Source organism: Hypanus sabinus, chromosome 17, assembly GCF_030144855.1.
Source record: "Hypanus sabinus isolate sHypSab1 chromosome 17, sHypSab1.hap1, whole genome shotgun sequence".
Lineage (NCBI taxonomy): Eukaryota > Metazoa > Chordata > Chondrichthyes > Myliobatiformes > Dasyatidae > Hypanus > Hypanus sabinus.
Window position 1 is genome coordinate 24,256,431 of NC_082722.1, and position 18,121 is coordinate 24,274,551.

The 18,121-nt window shown below is 43.1% G+C and overlaps 1 protein-coding gene across 2 annotated transcripts in view; it reads left to right on the forward strand.

Moving 5' to 3' along the window:
* Nucleotides 1–18,121, forward strand: part of nlrc5 (NLR family, CARD domain containing 5) — a 244,692-nt gene that overhangs the window by 59,525 nt on the left and 167,046 nt on the right. For both annotated transcript variants that reach the window (XM_059992681.1, XM_059992682.1), the window contains 3 exons: nucleotides 570–659; nucleotides 4,384–4,446; nucleotides 4,535–4,603. In XM_059992681.1, the coding sequence (XP_059848664.1) occupies nucleotides 570–659; nucleotides 4,384–4,446; nucleotides 4,535–4,603 (222 nt within the window). The remainder of the gene's footprint in view (nucleotides 1–569; nucleotides 660–4,383; nucleotides 4,447–4,534; nucleotides 4,604–18,121) is intronic.

Sequence of the window (18,121 nt, forward strand, 5' to 3'; positions counted from 1 at the left end):
AGGGGGAGGGGAAAATGCGAAATGATAGGAGAAGTCCGGAGGGGGTGGGATGAAGCTGAGAGCTGGAAAGGTGATTGGCAAAAGTGATACAGAGCTGGAGACGGGAAAGGATCACGGGACGGGAGGCCTCGGGAGAAAGAAAGGGGGAGGGGAGCACCAGAGGGAGATGGAGAACAGGCAGAGTGATGGGCAGAGAGAGAGGAAAAAAAGTTGGGGGGGTAACTAAATATATCAGGGATGGGGTAAGAAGAGGGGTCGTTAACGGAAGTTACAGAAGTCAATACAAGACAGTAATGGGAGATGTTGTCCAGTTACTAGAACTTGTTTCAGTTGCACTTTTCTTCATTTCAGCTTGATCTATTCCATTCCTTTCTCACATAGGGGCAGAGGGAGAAAATACATGCACAAGTATAACTCTGAGAGTGTGAGAGGGTGTGTGTATGTGTGTGTTTGTGGGTGTGATATTATAAACTTATCGGAGAATCAGCTAGATAATTTGTTCCTTGGCTGCTACTTTTGAATTTTGTAGACAATGTGAGCTCAATAATTGTAATTTTCTTTTATTTCAGGTTGGGTAGCAATAACATTACATCAGAGGGTATTCTTAAGATTGCAAATGTTTTAACGACTTGCTCAAATGCCTTGGATATCCAAGTCAGGTAGGAGATGTCTTTGACAAAAATAAACTCCTTTCACTGTTTAATGTAGAACACATGCTTGTTGGAGATATGCAGTTCTTCTGGGCACTTTGATGTTCAGTAACAGGATGCCCCCACTATCCGAAAGCAGAGCGTTCCTATGAAACCTTTCGTAAGCCGAAATGGCGTGAAGCAAAGAAGCATTTATCATTAATTTATACAGGAAAAATTTTTGAGTGGTCCCAGACCCAAAAAAATAACCTACCAAGTCATACCAAATAACAAATACCCTTTACTGGATGCCACTTTGCTACTAGTAGAACCAAGAGTAACGTGGCAGCTTTCAGGATTCTTTCTCTCTGCGTGTAAGTAGTACGAATGGTGGACGCAGGCAAGTTCAACGCATGCACAGTGTCTTTATTTCATTCACCACAATCGAAACGCTTAATTACATCCAGTTTTCCGCTAAGCATAACACCCTTATGAGCTCTCTTAGGCTTTTAGGACACATCTTGCTAATGGATGCACAAAATAAATCGAGATAAAGTACAGATGCTCACAGACACAGTTCAAAGCTATAGCAGCTTGATGCTGAGCTGCTGAGTGTAGTTCCCAGGGAAGGCGCTTGGAGGCGCCACTCTCGCTGCGCGGGGTGCGCACTGCCTCTATAATGGTTTGCTGCAAAACAAACACTGAACGCTATTTTTGCTTTTCGCCGTTCGTAAAAGCGAAAATCCTCTTCGGGTTTCTTTCAGTTAGCGAAAACAGGTACTAATGTAGGTGTTTTGTAAAAGCGAAGTGGTGTAAAGTGAACTTACGAAAAGTGGGGGATACCTGTAGATTTTGCAGCTTCATATCTGCATTGGGGAAGTGGTATTGAAAAAAATGGCCTGTCTCAGAGGGTGTAGTGCACATATGCAGCCTTGGTTTAGGAAAGCATTCGCTGCAGAGGTTGCTGGCATTGGAGAGGGTCCAGAGGAGGTTCACAGGGATGATTCCAGGAGTGAAAGGGTTATCATACAAGGAATGTTTGATGACTCTGGGTCTGTATTCACTGGAATTCAGAAGGATGAGTGGGGATCTCATTGAAACCTTTTGCATGTTGAAAGGCGTAGACAAAGTAGATGTGGAAAAGATGTTTCCCGTAGTGGGGGAGTCTAGGACAAGCGGGCACAGCCTCAGAACAGAGAGGCATCCTTTTAAAACAGGGATGCAGAGAAATTTCTTTCACCAGAGGGTAGTGAATTTGTGGAATTTATTACCACAGGCAGCTGTGGAAGCCAGGTTGTTGGGGAGTGGGGCTAAGGAGAAGAAAAAAAGATCTCCCATGATTGGATGGCCGACCAAATGGGCTAGTTCTGCTTCTGTTTCTTACAGTCTTACGCAGGACAGCGTGCACGTTTCTTTCTCAGCTGGGAATAATTATTAGTAAGGTATTGGTATTGGTTTATTATTGACAAATGTGCCAAGATACAGTGAAAATCTTAGCTTGTATTCTATTCATACAGATCAGATCATTACGCAGTACATTGTGATAGAACGTGGTAACACAATAACATAGAATAATGTGTGAAAGCTAGAGAAAGAGTGAAGTGCAGGTAAACAATAAAGTGCAAGATGATACTGAGGGCAAGAGTCCATCTTATCATTCAAGACCCTGATAATAGTGGGATCGAAGCTGTCCTTGAGCCTGGTGTAATGTGCTTTCCGGTTTTTGTGTCTATAGCCCGATGGGGGGGGGGGGAGAAGAGAGACTGCCCAGGGTGGGTGGGTCTTTGGTTATGCCGGCTGTTTTACCGAGGCAGTGAGAAGTGTAGAGAGGGTCCAGAGAAGGGAGGCTGGTTTCAATGTTGTCTTGGCGGTAGCTTGCAGAGCAGTCACCGTACTAAACACTAAGCATCCAGATTGGATGCTTTCAATGATGCATTGATAAAAATTTATAAGAATTTCTTTAGCCCCTTAAGGAAGTATTAGTGAGCTTTCTTGACCATGACATTAATATGGTTGTGTAGCGGTGTGCTACACGCTGCGCTAAAATAATGACACGGGAGTCGGTAAACTGCAGTCAAAGATAACTTTATTCGAACTAAACAGCCTTGCTTTAAAGCCTCCCTCAACCCGCCCCCGGTGGGCGCGGTTGCTCCAAAAGACACGTACTCACAAACCCCCGTAGGCTATCTCCCTTAGCCAGAACGCTGGCTAATTGTGAGCCGTTTCGGGTGTGCCAGGAAATGGGTCGCCACAGTTGAACTAATTAATTTAAAAGTTAAGAGTAATTAAACCCTTCTAAAGCTGTAGTTAAATAATTAAGTAGCCCCCTGCAACTGAGTGTAATAATGTTCTTTGAAAGAGTAAACTAATGTTGTGCTTCCAATGAATGAGCAGGAATTTTATAACTTTGAAATAACCGTCCAAAGTTAAGTCTTGTTTTGAATGAAGTTTAATACTTTTGTAATGGCTTCTCCTAAAGTGGCTGTAGGTCTCACTTCTGGTCTGCCGCGAGATAGATTTGCTAATAACGATACCAGATAATAAGGATAATGAACATTTCAGCATTTGGTTGAAGTAGCTCCTAGCGATGAGAATCACATTTACAAGGAAAATTCAGTGGTCCTGTTCATTTAGGGTTGGTGAAGAGGGAATGGGCTCTGGCATGTATTTCTTGAAGGGGATTGATGCTACAATGTTATGTCACTATCCCTAATGTTTCAGGGTTGACTCCCTAAAAGGAACAAAGGGGAAAGTCAAGCTCTCATTAAATCCAAAACAGTGGGCCAGAATCTGTGTTTGCAGAGTTGTGTCTTATTTACAGCTCTCCTCATACAGTTACAAAGGTCGCAACTTGTCGAAGAGTAGATCCCAAGTAAATTATTGCCAAATTCAACTATGCCAATACTGCCAGCATCCTATTCTTCAGCTTCCATAAGCTTCCCTTTACTCAACCCTATAAAACAAGAAGCCATACTGCAGGAGCAGCATGAAGCCATTCAGCCCATCAAGTCTGTTCTGCCATTCAATCATGATTTATTTACCTTCTCAACCCCATTCTCCTGCCTTCTCCCAATAACCTTTGATATCCTTAATAATTAAGTACCTAATAGCCTCCACTGTAAAAACACCAAATGACTTGGCCTCTACAACTGTCTGTGGCAGTGAATTCCACATATTCTCTTCCTGCTGGATAAATAAATTCCTCCTCATCTCTGATCTAAAGGGATTTCTATTCTGAGGCTGTGCTCTCTGTCCCTAAAATCTCCCATTAGTGGTAACACCCTCTGTGTGTCCACTCTTTCCAGTGGACTTTTCTATATTTGGCAAGTTTCAATGAGAACCCCCCTCATTCTTCTAAACGCCAGCAAGTACAGGCCCAGTGCCATCAAACTCTCCTCTTGTCAGGGCCTGTCCAACCTCTGTCCAATGCCATCCTCATTTGAGGTGAATGAACTTATTTGAGGTGAATGAAGTTGTGTTCTGGAAGTTACAACTGTGTTTGTTTCTTGATGAGTTAAGGCCTGTTCCTGGTGAAGGTCATCCTATTTTTAACCATCATACGGTAATGCATCTGCTGCAGTTTTAGCTGTGGACGGGATTAACTTCATACTCCTTGTAGTATATGTGGGATAACTGCTGTCAACAGACTGTTGCATCATAGTCCAAATAACATCAGCAAATGGCACTGTCAGGGAGCTAATTAAATAAAAATGATGATGAAATGAAGCTAATTTATACTTTGAATTTCTTCCAGTGATGCTGGGAGTATCGCAACAATTGGACTTTTACCAGGCTCAACAACCATCCTGATTAACAGGTAACTCAGTTTAAGTCTGAAGTTTAACATGCAAGTAAATCCATTCTGTCAGTTACAGACTTTCAACATTGCTTCTGTCATTTTACAGACCTTCCAAGTCCTTATTATCTCCTATGGAATCAGAAGGCGGCCACGAGGTAGTTCTGAGGAGACTCAGGTAACGGGAGGAGTTTGACAAGGGTCATATTCTGATACTTTACCTTTCTTAACAAGTAGAGTCTGTGAGGTATGTTGCCCAGTGCCAGTTCAAGTAGGCACCACTGACCACAGTGCTTAGTGTTAAACTGCAAGGAAAAGGATTTACACTGAGGTCGTTACAGTACTATGGTAGAAGTAGGAACAGAAAAGGCGTCATTCTTGAACTACTGAAGTAAAATATTGGTGATTTTCCTAGACTTTGCACTGCCAAGCATTCATGTTGCCAGTCAGTCGGGCTCCATTTCAGCCACTTGGTATTAGACCAACACTTCCAGGCCTGTTAAGGTACGGTTGATGTTGAATACTTTGTACTTCACTCAGCCAGTGCCATGGTTTCTTTCCACTGCCTCTGAAAGGTGAGCTCTCACTGGTGTCAATATCTGCCTCTGCTTTGGATCAGATGCCAGGCAGGATGAAACTGATGATATTTGAAATTATTTATATGGTAATAGGAAGCCATGTCAAGACTGCTCTTTATGGATTTGCCCAGCTGCCTGCATGCTTTCAGTTCCCTTGCAAACTCTCAGTCAAGTTTATTTTGCACAAGTACATAAGTGCACTGATGCAATAGACAACCTGCCAGCAGCACAGGCACATGGAATCATGTAAGCTGCATCCACAAACAAAACATGAATTATACACAATTTTAACTTAAAAAAAAACACAAAGCAAAACAGAAACCTATTTCGGTGTAAAGTGACATAAGTGTTAATAGTGCTATTAAACCTTAATGATTAGGGTTTTGCTGGTTGGTTCCAGAACTGAGTGATTGAAAGGAAGTAGCTATACTTGGATCTGGTGGTGTGGCACTTCAGGCTTCCTGCCCGATGGTAACTGCGATTAGATGGCACAGCCTCCTTAATGCAGCGCCTTCTGTAGATGCTACCAGCAGTGGGGTGGGATGTGCCTGTAATCTGATGGGGTATGACACGATCAGAACACTTTGGGTCGAAGACACTTGATGCAAGGTTGCAAGACGTGTTGAAATTGGAAGCTGTAACCTACTGAATTCATTGTTTGCATGCTCAGTCTTGTCTGTTAATAATCAGCTCTTGTTTTGGTGTGTGCAGTTGGTCGCTCTTATGAGCTGCATAAAGCATTTCATCTGTGCAAGTATCGAATGGCCATATTTGCGCATGTCTGCTCAGTTGCACTTTACTCCACATTGCTGTGCTCCGTCCCATTACCATAACTTGCTTTTCAAACTACGACTGTATAACAGTTGATCAGTTTGCACTAAATGCCAAACTAGTGGAGAATGAGTTTTGTTTTCAGTAGGAGCTCACACAGTCACTCCATCTTATTCGACACAGAATACAATGCTTATGGATTTAAAGCAATGTTTATAGCTGGCTGGAAATGGATCTGGGTTTAGGTGCCCGAATCATTTTTCTGGGTGATGCACTTCCAATTTAGTCTACTACATTTGTCGCTCAAAAATGTGATCCCCTTCACATGAGAGAAATAAAACTCTGAGTGAGTCGCCACTTCACAAAACACTTCCATTCAGCCCTCAAGAGTGGCCCCAAACTTCCATCCATTTTAATTTTCTGATCGTTCTCACTTTGACATAAAACCACAAGATACAGGAGCAGAATTAGGCCATTGGGTCAGCTCCACTATTCAGTCATGATTGATTTATTTTTCCCATCAACCACATCCTCCTGCCTTCTCCCTGTAACTCTTAGCATCCAATTAAGAATCTATTAACCTCTACGTAAGTATACCAATGACTTGGCCTCCACAGCCATCTGTGACAACAAATTCCACAGATTCACTGCCCTCTGGCTAAAGAAATTCCTCCTGATCTCTGTTCTAAAGGGCTGTCCTATTCTCAGGCTGAACCATCTTGTTCTTGGCTCTCCCACAGAAACATCCTGGCCTTGTCCATTTTGTCTAGGCCTTTCAATATTCGGTAGCGTGTTGTGTATTTAACATTTCAGTAATATTTGACTAATATTTTAGATATATCATTTGATTAAAACTTCTTTGGTTAAATAATTCATTATGGGTTTTTTTGTAAAAGTACATGAATAGCATACGTCGTAACACATAAGTGCGCACTTTGCTTGTAGTAAAAACGAAACTAAGACACCCACCTCCCAGCTCTGTGTTTTTCTTTCTATTAGTTTTATATTTAAGAGTTACAAAACAGCAGTTAAAAACAATTTTTAAATAAAATCAGAGCACATAATCTTTGGAAGGGTAGAGACGGCCGAGTTTTTTAAAAAAAGGTAGAAAATGAACGAAATTCACAGGTTCATAAACAGTGAGTATTGGGTGATAATAATAATAATAGATAGCAGAAACGGCTGGCTACATTGGAATGATATATATATTCAATTGCATAACAGATAACTAGTTGATGTATACTGAGCAAATTGAACAGTATTCTGAAGCAAATGAAATAGCCAATGAAAAGTGAGTGCCAGTTTTGCCAAGTGCATTAGATGGAAAGCATGCAGCTTACTTGGGAGTTTGACTGTTCCAATCAAATCAGCTGAAATGAGCTTTGCAGATTATGTAAAAGTAACACACAAACATTTAGATGAAAGCATTTTTGATTGCAAAATGCTTTAGGTTTCATAAGCAGAAGCAAAAGGAAAGGGAGCCAATTTAAGCGTACATGGCTGAATTGAAGCAGTTGTCTGAGTATTCTCAGTTCAGTGATGGGCGTAATGATGCACTAAGAGATCATTTAGTTTGTGGAATTCAAAAACAGCTCCCGACTGAGGCAGAACTCACATTTAAAAGAGCTGTTGAAATCGCTGTGTCAATGGAAACACAGCTGAGTGGCAGTCAGGAATGAAATTGAGCATGAACAAAATTGCAACATCTAACCACCTGGCTGGACAAATTGGGATACCATTGTGGCAGGGGTTCACATACACCAGACCAAGACAGGTTTAAAGGTGAAACTTACAGAAAATGTAAAAAAAATTAAGACGTACAAAGAGCTTGTTGGACAGACAAAAATAAATGGACTGCACAGGGAAGAGATAAAAATAAAAAGTCAGGTTGCAGTTCCATGCTGTTGATGAAAAATCTGCTAACGATGAGTGACGCAAGTCTGGGTACCATTGAGATTTACAGTGTGAAAACTAACAATAGATAAGTAACATGGCTTACACTAGAAGTGAATGGCAAAGTAATTAAAATGGAATTGGGCACTGGCTCAGCTGTTCCAGTCATTGCACAAGAATGGCATTTCAAGGATACTGAACTATAGCCTGCAGATACCCAACTGAGAATGTATACTGGAGAAAAGTTAACTCACGTAGAAATAGTGAAATACTACAGCAAACAAGCCACACTGGGCTTGTATGTGGTAAAAACAGGAGGGCCAGTATTGTGCAGTTGTGATTATTTGAAACAACTACAACTTGATGGGGAGATTTATCTACAAATCACATGTCGCATCCTCTGCAATACAGTCAATTTAAGATTCAAGATTCAAAAACTTTATTGTCATTCCAACCGTACATCAGCTCTGCAGGGCAAAATGAGACAGCGTTTCCCAGGAGCAGTGCAATCATAACATAACAAACGCAACACTAAATAATAAACATAACAATAAATAGTAAAACACAACAGCCACATGTCAGTTAAAAACAAGTTATAAATGTCCAGTGCAAGTTAAAAGTGTCCAAAGCAGAGTCGGGTAGAGCAGCTATTTAGCAGTCTGACTGCCTGTGGGAGGAAGCTGTTTAGTAGCCTTGTGGTTTTAGTTTTGATGCTCCTGTAACGTTTACCTGATGGCAGAAGAACGAACAGTTCATGGAGAGGGTGTGAGGGGTCTTTAATGATGTACCGTGTCTTCTGGAGGCATCGACTCTGAAAGAAGTCTTGAACAGAAGGTAGGGAGACCCCAATAACCTTCTCTGCTCCCCTAACCACCCTCTGCAAGGCTTTTTTGTTGGCAGCACTGCAGCTGGAGTACCAGGTTGTGATGCAAAAGGTCAGCACACTCTCAACCACGCCTCTGTAGAATGGAGTTAAGATGTTAGTGGGGAGTGACGCTTGTTTAAGCTTCCTCAGAAAGTGCAATCTCTGCTGGGCTCGTTTCACAATCCCAGTGGTGTTCCTGGATCAGGTGAGATTGTCTGAGATCTGCAACCCAAGGAACTTGATGTTTTCCACTCTCTCCACTGTGGAGCCGCTGATGCTGACGGGTGTGTGCTCAGGCTGAGACCGTCTGAAATCAACGATCATCGCCTTGGTTTTGGTGACATTAAGCATCAAGTTGTTGTCACTGCACCAGCTCTCTAGGTGTTTAACCTCCTCCCTGTACATTGTTTCATCATTTTTGCTGATGAGCCCTACCACTGTCATCAGCAAATTTAATGATCAGGTTCCCCTTGAATCTGCCTGGACAGTCATGTGTTAGCAGTGTTAACAGCAATGGGCTAAGCACACAGCCTTGTGGGGATCCAGAGCTCAGTGTGATGGAGTCAGAGATGTTCCTGCCAACGTGGACTGACTGTGGTCTCTCTGTCAAGAAATCCAGAATCCAGCGACACACGGCAGTGTTAAGGCCAAGCAGCGACAGTTTCTCCACTAGTCTCTGCGGGATGATGGTATTGAACGCTGAACTGAAATCAATGTACGGGATTCTGGCATAAGTGTCTTTGTTGTCCAAGTGAGAGAGAACTGTGTGCAGTGTGGTGGATATTGCGTCCTCCGTAGAGCGATTTGGACGATAAGCAAATTGTAGAGGATCCAGCGATGAGGGGGGACTGGCTGTGGTATGAGGCTTGACAAGCCGTTCAAAACATTTCATCACTATGGGGGTCAGGGCGACGGGACGGTAATCATTCAGACAGGCTACAACTGATTTCATTGCTACAGGGATGATTGTGGAGGTTTGAAGCATCTGGGGACAATGGCTTGACTAAGGGAGATGTTGAAAATGTCTGTCAGGACATCTGCTAATACATCAGCACATTCCTTGAGCACACATCCAGGGATGTTGTCAGGACCTCCCGCTTTTCGTGGGTTGACCCTGGCAAGGGTCCTCCGTGTTTGCTCTGAATCAATGATCGGAGCCGGCTGGTCAGATGGTAAGAAGGGACTGGCTCTCCCCCTTGCTGTAGTGTTTGATGCTTCGAAGCGTGCAAAGAAATTGTTGAGCCTGTTAGGAAGAGAGGCATCACTGTCATCAGTTTTCTGCCTGATCTTGTAGTCTGTCAGAGCTTGAATTCCCTGCCACATCCGTCTGGTGTCACCTGTGTCACAGAAGTGTCCATGTATTTTGCCCGCGTAGGCCCTTTTTGCTTCCCTGATCCCGAGTGAAAACACAGAACTGGCTGAGTGAAGCGCATTCCTGTCCCCCGATCTGTAGGCTGTGTCACGGGCCTTCAGTAGTGAACGCACCTCTGTTGTCATCCATGGCTTTTTATAACCACGTGCGGTGAAGGTTTTCATCACAGTGACATCCTCCGTGCATTTGGCTATGCAGCTGATTACTGCCTCGGCATAATCCTGAATGTCTATATGGTCATCATAGGAGGCTGCTGTCTCGAATATGTGCAAAAAACAGTCTTGTAGTGCTGTGGCTGCTCCTTTTGGCCAGACCCATACCTGTCTTTTCTCTGCTCTCACATGTTTAAGCAGTGCTTTATCTGCAGGTGTTAACATGACAGATAAGTGGTCGCAGTGGCCAAGATGGGGGCGGGGGGCTGCTTTGTATGCCTGTGGTGTGTTTGTATAAACCAAGTCCAGTGTGTTGTCTACCCTGGTTTTGAAATCCACATATTGCAGGAATTTGGGGAACAGTCTTTAAGCTGGTGTGGTTAAAGTCCCCAGCAATCACCACAAAGCTGTCGGGATGTGTAGTCAGTAGCTCACTGATGGCTTCAAGTAGGCCTCCCAGTGCTTCGTTAGCATTAGCCTCAGCATTGGCACTGGGAGCTACGTAAACAGCTGCCACAAGCACAATGGTGAATTCCCTCGGCAGATAGAACGGCCGGCATTTCACAATGAGAAATTCAGCCAGCAGTGAGCAGTGTTTAGCAGTTACTGTATCGTCCACACACCAGTCTTTGTTTATGTAAATACACAGACCTCCTTCTCGGCTCTTGCCGGAGCTAGCTGCCTCTCTGTCCGCACGAAATGATGCCATTCCCTCTAGCTGTATAGCTGTGTCTGGTATGTTGTCATGGAGCCAGGATTCCGTGAAAACATACACACAGCAGTCTTTGAACTCCTTGCGTGTTCCTCTCAGCAGACGCAGCTCATCCAGCTTATTGTGGATGGAGCGGACATTTGAGAGCAGGAGGGACGGTACCGCTGGCCTGGTGGGGTTAGCTTTTAGCCTAGCATGGATACCGGCCCTCTGACCCCTCCTCTGTCTTTTCTCGCATCGCTTTCGCTTCCTCCTCCCTCGGGATGCCACCGGCCTGGTAGCAGATAGTAGTCCGTAACGGTGTAAACTATCCATGTCACACCAGAACTCGTCAGTTTTTCCGACATAGTATGCCCTGATGTTAACGAGCATATTCTGATTGTATGTTATGCGTCTAGGACAAGCAGAACAAACACTAGATACACTTATCACTCCATGAGGGGCCGCTGCGTCCATGTGCGCCACCATCTTTAACAGAATTTTAAGCAAATGAAGAAAGATACTGGACGATGCCATGTTCAAGGATGGCATTAGAAGACTCAAACGTATCAAGGGTAAAATATTGTTAAATGAAAATGCAACACCCAAGTTTTCCAAAGCCCATCTGGTTTCTTATACTATCTGTGATAAAGGGATGAGTGAGCTGGACCACATGGAGGCTGAAGGAATTCTTTGCAAGGTTGAGTGTAGCTAAGAAGAATGGGTCTCTCAAGATCTGTGGTGATTTTAAGGTCACCATCAACACAGTCCTGAAATTAGATCTATACCTAAGATAGAGGATATCTTTGCAAACCTATCTGTAGGGAAACACTTCAGCAAAGTGGACTGAGCTGAGGCCTACCTACAGATGAAGATTGGAAGAAGAGTCCAATGTGTTTCTCACCATGAACACTCACAAAGGGAAAGGACTTTATCACTGTTGTAACGTGAAGGAAGTCACCAGAGAGACACTGAAGCCAGTGGATTCAGAAGGGGTTTATTCAACAGAAGTGAGCAACAGGCATCATATTGAGGCCCTCACAGTGGAAGTGGCCTGATCGACCCAACATTTTATAGGTTAAAGGTCAAAGGAAATTCTACATTTATAGTGTATCTACAATGCTTCCTTTGAATTACTTATAATTTTCACACCTTCTTCTTTATACTTCTGTACACAGTCAGCCCTCCTTATTTGCATGGGATTGGTTCCAGGACATCCCGTGGATACCAAAAAACTGCAGATGCTCAAGTCCCTTATATAAAATGGTGTAGTATTTGCATATAATCTACGCACATCATCCCATATACTTTAAATCATCTCTAGATTACTTATATAGCCTAATACGATGTAAATGCTATGTAAATAGTTGTTATACTGTAATGTTTAGGGAATATTGACAAGAACAAAAACCTACACGTTTCTCTCACTCACAACACAAGCAGCAAACAAAGGAGATGTGAGGCGAACAATGATCAAACAGCGAGTAAAACTTTTAATCATCTCCAGATTACAGAATTTATAACACCTAATACAATGGAAATGCTGTGTTAACAGTTGTTACACTGTCTTGTTTAGGGAATATTAACAAGAAAAAATCTGTGCATGTTCCTCTCGCTCACAACACAAGCAGTGAATGAACGAGACGCTGATTCTCCCGTGATCTTTACATTCTTGAGGCTGTAGCGCTTTACAGAGCCAGCCAGCCATCCCTTACTAACCTTAAACTCTTTTCTCTCACTCTCATTAACCCCATCAGTAGTGCTCATAGAGACTAAGAGCTTTTTCACATATAATTTGGCCATCGACAGGGATATGCTTCTGTGACATTTCCTCTAGCCACACACTTAATGCTTTCTCAGTCTTTGCAAGCACTTTTTCACGAACCAGAGACTATTTTTGCCGTTGTAGGGGCAGCACTAACACTTCCACAAATTTCAGCTTCTTTCTGCTTTATTGTGCGAATGCTCAATTCATTCTTACCGACCTTACAACCCACTTCGGAAAGCTACATGCCACTTTTCAAAAGATCTAATATTTCTGCTTTCTCGGCGAGGGATGGCACTTTATGCTCCCTCTTAGCCTTTGAGGAATTACTTTGACCATGTAAGTGCTTTTTAGGAGCCATTTTTTCACAGGAACAAAGTAGCAAATGAACAAGGTGCGAAGCAAACAATACTCGAGCAACGAGTGCTGGAAGAGCACTTCTGGGTTTTCTCGATTCGCGGTTAGTTGAATTCGCGCATACGGAACTCATGGATAAGGAGGGCCGACTGTACTCTAATTCTAGAATATGCCCTAGCAGCTATAATAGGCTTAGTTTTGGAGTAACATTCGTATCTGACCTCTAGCAGAAAGCTGTGAAACTGGTGCTGTAAGACTCCCCAGGAACTCAGCATTAATTGGATGACATCATCGTTATCGGTAAGGTTGACAAGGAATTTCTCCGAATTCTCAAGATAGTATTAAAAAGATAAGCATGATGCAACAAGCGTTAATTATTTACACTTACGTCACTTTCTGTGGTCACGCCAATGACGCACAAGTTTTTCACAAGTATGTTGAGAGAATTGAAGCCATGGTGAATGCCCCAAGGCCAAAGGACGTGTCACAATTGCAGTCCTTTTTAGTATTTGTCGGTCACTATTACTGGTTCCTGCCAAAGCTGGCCACTGTGCTCCACTCAGTGGACTCATTACTGCAGATCGGGAGGAAATGGACAAAGCAGTGTGAGTTGGCTTTCCAAAAAGCAAAGGGAATGGTGATGCCAGACTCTGTACTCACACACATCGTCCAGTGAAGCTTGTCTGTAACGCCTCGCCTTGTGGTACAAGTGCAGTCATGTCACATGTTATGCGATGGAACTCAACGTCCCGTGGTCTTTGCATTATGTTCCCTTACCGCTGCAGAGAAAAATTATGCACAGATTGACAGAGAGGCCTTCAGTCTGGTTTGGGGTGTAAAACATTTCAACCAGTAGTTTTATGGGAAAGAGTCACCCTCATTACCAATCACCAGTGTCCATTTTCAGTCATAGAAGGGTGTTCCACTAACAGCAGTAGCATGGCTGCTGAGATGAGCTCTGTTTCTTGAAGGAATTCCAGAGGACAGTTAATCATGGTAATGCTAATGGTTGTCCCATTTACCCTTGGAAAAGGAAATTACAGAAAAATTTATAGAAGAGGACGCTTCTCATGATGTATTCTCCCCAATGCAAATCGAGGTCTCGCTATTATGGCAGAGATGACCGAAAGGTAAACCAGAAAAGACCCCACACTCTCCCAGGTCTACATGGTGACTCAAGATGTCGTGAGTGTGCCGCAGAAATCTCAGTTTCCCCCATTTTTACCAGCCGAGATGATCTTGCCCCTTTCAGTGATTGCCTTCTGGTGGGGTTGAGAGTTGTTGTACTATCCAGGCTAAGAGCTGAAGCGTTGGAGGAGTTGTACGCCAGTCATCTAGATGCGGTCAACGTGAAAGCGTTGTCTGTGGCCTGGGATAGATCAGCAGATCGAGTTGGTTGCCACGCACTGTTCCGGATGCCAGCATGTTCAGAAGATGCCAAGAGCAGCACCTCTCCATCTCTGGACACGGCCTGCGTTATCCTGGCAGAGGATTCATGTGGATTTTGTCAGACTATTCTTGGGCACAAATTTCTTGGTGGTAGTCTTTGTCCAGAGTCTAAAGAATGCACCGTCAGTAATGTCGGCAGAACACACTGAACCAGAAGCTCGCCAATTTCTTCCTCGCAATGCAGCACCCTCCACAACCAACGACTCATCAGCTGTGCTGTTCCTGGTGTGTCCCGCGCACACACGCTTGGATCTCCTCAAAGCCAATCTCAGAAGGAGTATGCCAGGACAAACATCTGAGAGAGACTGACGGCTCCTCCAACAGGGAAGTTCAGTGTTTCACTCCTGCTGAGGGACTACAGAGGTGATCAAAAGTGGAATGTTTAAGGACAGGACCGGACCTACACAGTGGACATTGTGTCTCATATCATCAGGAGACAACACATCAATCAGTTGAAGAGGGCTAAGTCAATCATTAGAAAAGAAAGGTGTCCAGAATTGTCAGAACCACTTCCCACAGTCCTAGAGTCAACTCCTATGGCCACCACAGAGGAGACCTCAGAACCGGAGATTGTTTCACAGCCACAGGTCTCTCCTGCCAAGTAGAATGATCCCCCCACCCGCCACCCGCTAGGATAGTCATTATCCAACAAGATTAAATATCCTCCACAGCATTTAAATCTTATGTATATGTGTACTTAATATTTCAGTAGTATTTGAGTAATATTGTAAATATATGCTTGATAAAGCATTCTTCTTCATTTAAATGATTAATTATGGCTTGCGTGAATGGAATACATCATCATGCAACACATTGTAAGTGCGTGCCTCACTTAAAGTAATAACGAAACTAGGACGTGCATCACCCAACTCTTTTTTTTCAATTAATTTTATGTTTTGGAGTCATGAAACACAATAGGTGCTATCTGTTTAACAAATGAGGTTTCCCCCTCATTCTTCTAAACTCCAATGAGTACAGACCCAGGACCATCAAATGCACCACAAACATTAACCCTTTTGTTCCCAGCATAATTTTCATAAGCCTCTTCTGGACTCTTATCCAATGTCAGCATATCCTCTCTTAGGTATGGGACTTAAAACTACTCACAATGCTCCAAATGTGGTTTCACCAATTTGTTATAAAATTGAAGCACCACATCCTTGTTTTTATATTCTAGTCCTCTTGAACTGAATGGGAAGAATGCTTTTGCCTTTTTAACTATTGACTCAACCTGCAAGTTATCCTTTACGATATCCTGCACTAGGATTTCCAAGACCCCCTTGCACTTTCAAATTCTGAATTCTGTCCCCATTTAGAAAATAGTCTATGTCTTTTTTCCTTCTACCTACACCTCTGTACTCTATATTTCATCTGCCACTTCTTTGCTCATTCTCTTAATCTGGTCAAGTCCTTCCTGCTTCCTCAACTTTACCTGCCCTTCCACCTGCCTTTGTACCATCAACAAACTTAGCAAAAGAGCCATCAATTCCATCATCCAGATTATTATCATACCAACCCCTGCAGAACACCACTGGTAACCAGCAGCCAACCAGAAGCGCTCTCCTGTGTTCGCACTCTCTGCCTTGTGCCAGTCAGCCAATTTCCTCACCTGTAATACCACGGGCTCTTACGATGTTTAACAGCCTCGTGTGCGGCACCTTGTCAAAGCTCTTCTGAAGGTTCAAGTTACCAATATCCACGGATTCTCCTTTGTCTAGCTTTTAGGTTCTAGATTCTCCTTTCTCTGTTATTGCCTCAAGGATTCTCATTTGTCCTTTCCTGCCTGTTACTTTCTCCAATTAAAATTTAAAGTAACTTCAAGCAAGCCCATCTAGACCTGTTGAATATCTCTTCATTCTTTGTTTATGTTTCTAGCTGGGCATATCAATCTAAACTCCTCGGTGTTAAATAGTGCCTTTGCATGCACTTGCCCATATTTCCCAGAGTTGCTCATTATGGTGAGTTTAAGCCCTTCAATCTCTGAGCTGCATGGAGTGCTTAGATAAACCAAACTAACAATAGCTACAATCACAAACCACAAAATGAGGCTCGAGAGCTTATGTGCCCAATTCACATTGCATCCTGTATCAAAAACACAAAAATGAATTGTCAGAAATGCTAAGGAAATATTCTTTTCTCTCTCCCTTTCTGTGTTGTTGTAAGTCAGCCATTTGTTCCTATCTCCGAAAATGGCTCAGACATTTCAATGGGACCTAAAAGTGGATGCGTTCCAACTGATAGTTGGCCCTTTATGCCCTTTATCTTGTACCCTCTCCGGTTTGTTTGAGTACACAGATTGATTTGAAACTACATGTCAGTGGAGAGTTAGCTATGCTTTAGAAGAAAGGACTGTTAATGATCTAAAATAAGCTAGATAACTTTCGTTTCTTCTGTTAATGATCTCGATAACATGTTCGCTATAGATAGGAGATATCTTGGAGTGGTTCGCTAGACTTATGGGGGAGAAAGCCAAGGGAACCACTCCAGCACACAGTTAGGTACTGCAGCTGTATAAACAGCTGTCATATGCACATAATCATGGGACATGGTTTATTTTTCCTGCATTTACTTCATTACCATTATTTTAAGATTAACAAGGAGCCAATACTGGAGATAATCTCAACTAATCCCAGGAAAGAGCTCTACCAGCTTGGCCAGTAAAGACATGGCCTGGCATCTGCTGTGTCAGAGGCTGCTACATCAATTCACATCCTGCTGCCATCCAGTCAACCAATCCTTAACTCCATCACTCAAAATTTAAAATATATTCTTCAACTAAGCACGCCTTTTTATCTTGGATAACTTCACTCACTACAACTCTGAACTGATTCCACACTTACGGACTAACTTCCAAGGGCTCGAAAACTTATGTACTCAGTGTTATTTATATTTTATTTGCACAATTTTTCTTTTATACTATTGTTTGTCAGTACTTGTTCGTACATAGTGATTCATTGTATTCCATTGCACTTCTGTATTTTCCTGTAAATGCCTACAAGAAAATTAATCTCAAGGTAGCATACGGTAACATATACATACTTCGGTAATACATTTACTTTGACTTTATCTCAGCACTTTCCTGAAGGTAATCTTTGATGGCTGGGACATTGGCGACAAATCTAGGAGATTGCGATCCCTGGCACACCCCCTTCTGACAAATCAATCTCAAATGGACATGAAATGGCCATTTCCTCTACAGATGCTGCCTGACTTGACGAGCTCCTCCAGCAGCTCCTCTTCCAGCTTCTTTGCTTTAGTGTAGTGTCTCCTGCTACTGAGGAAGCAGAATGCTGGTCCGAATCATCAATGCATGCTGGAGCTTCAAGCGGCTGCACGCTCTGGAGTCACGGTGATAACTGGTGTTGAGATGTTCTGAGGGGTTGTCTATTGGTGGGTCCTCAGCTGGCTGTAGAAGCAGATCTGGGATCCAGGAGGTTAGAGTGGATTCTCTTAATGGAGAATGCCTTCGAGTGGCTTTGTTTACTGAATCGCGGGCAGCCACCACACAGCCCGTGACAGATTGGTCTCAAGGTCCAGTGACATGGAATGCAGGACGACTGAGGACCTGCACTCTTCCTCCATCTTCACTTCTGTTGGGATGTGTCATCCTCTTCCACCACTTCCACGGTGGAGATTTTGCTGAAACCTGCCCCTTAACCTTACCCTATCAGGAGTGAAGCACCAGATGGCTATACTCGTTTTTATTTGATTATATTTTAACTGCTGCTATTAAACAAATCCAATAGATGACCTTTTGTTACAGGCCTGACCCTTCTCTATGTTGGCAGAGGTCCAGTAGAACA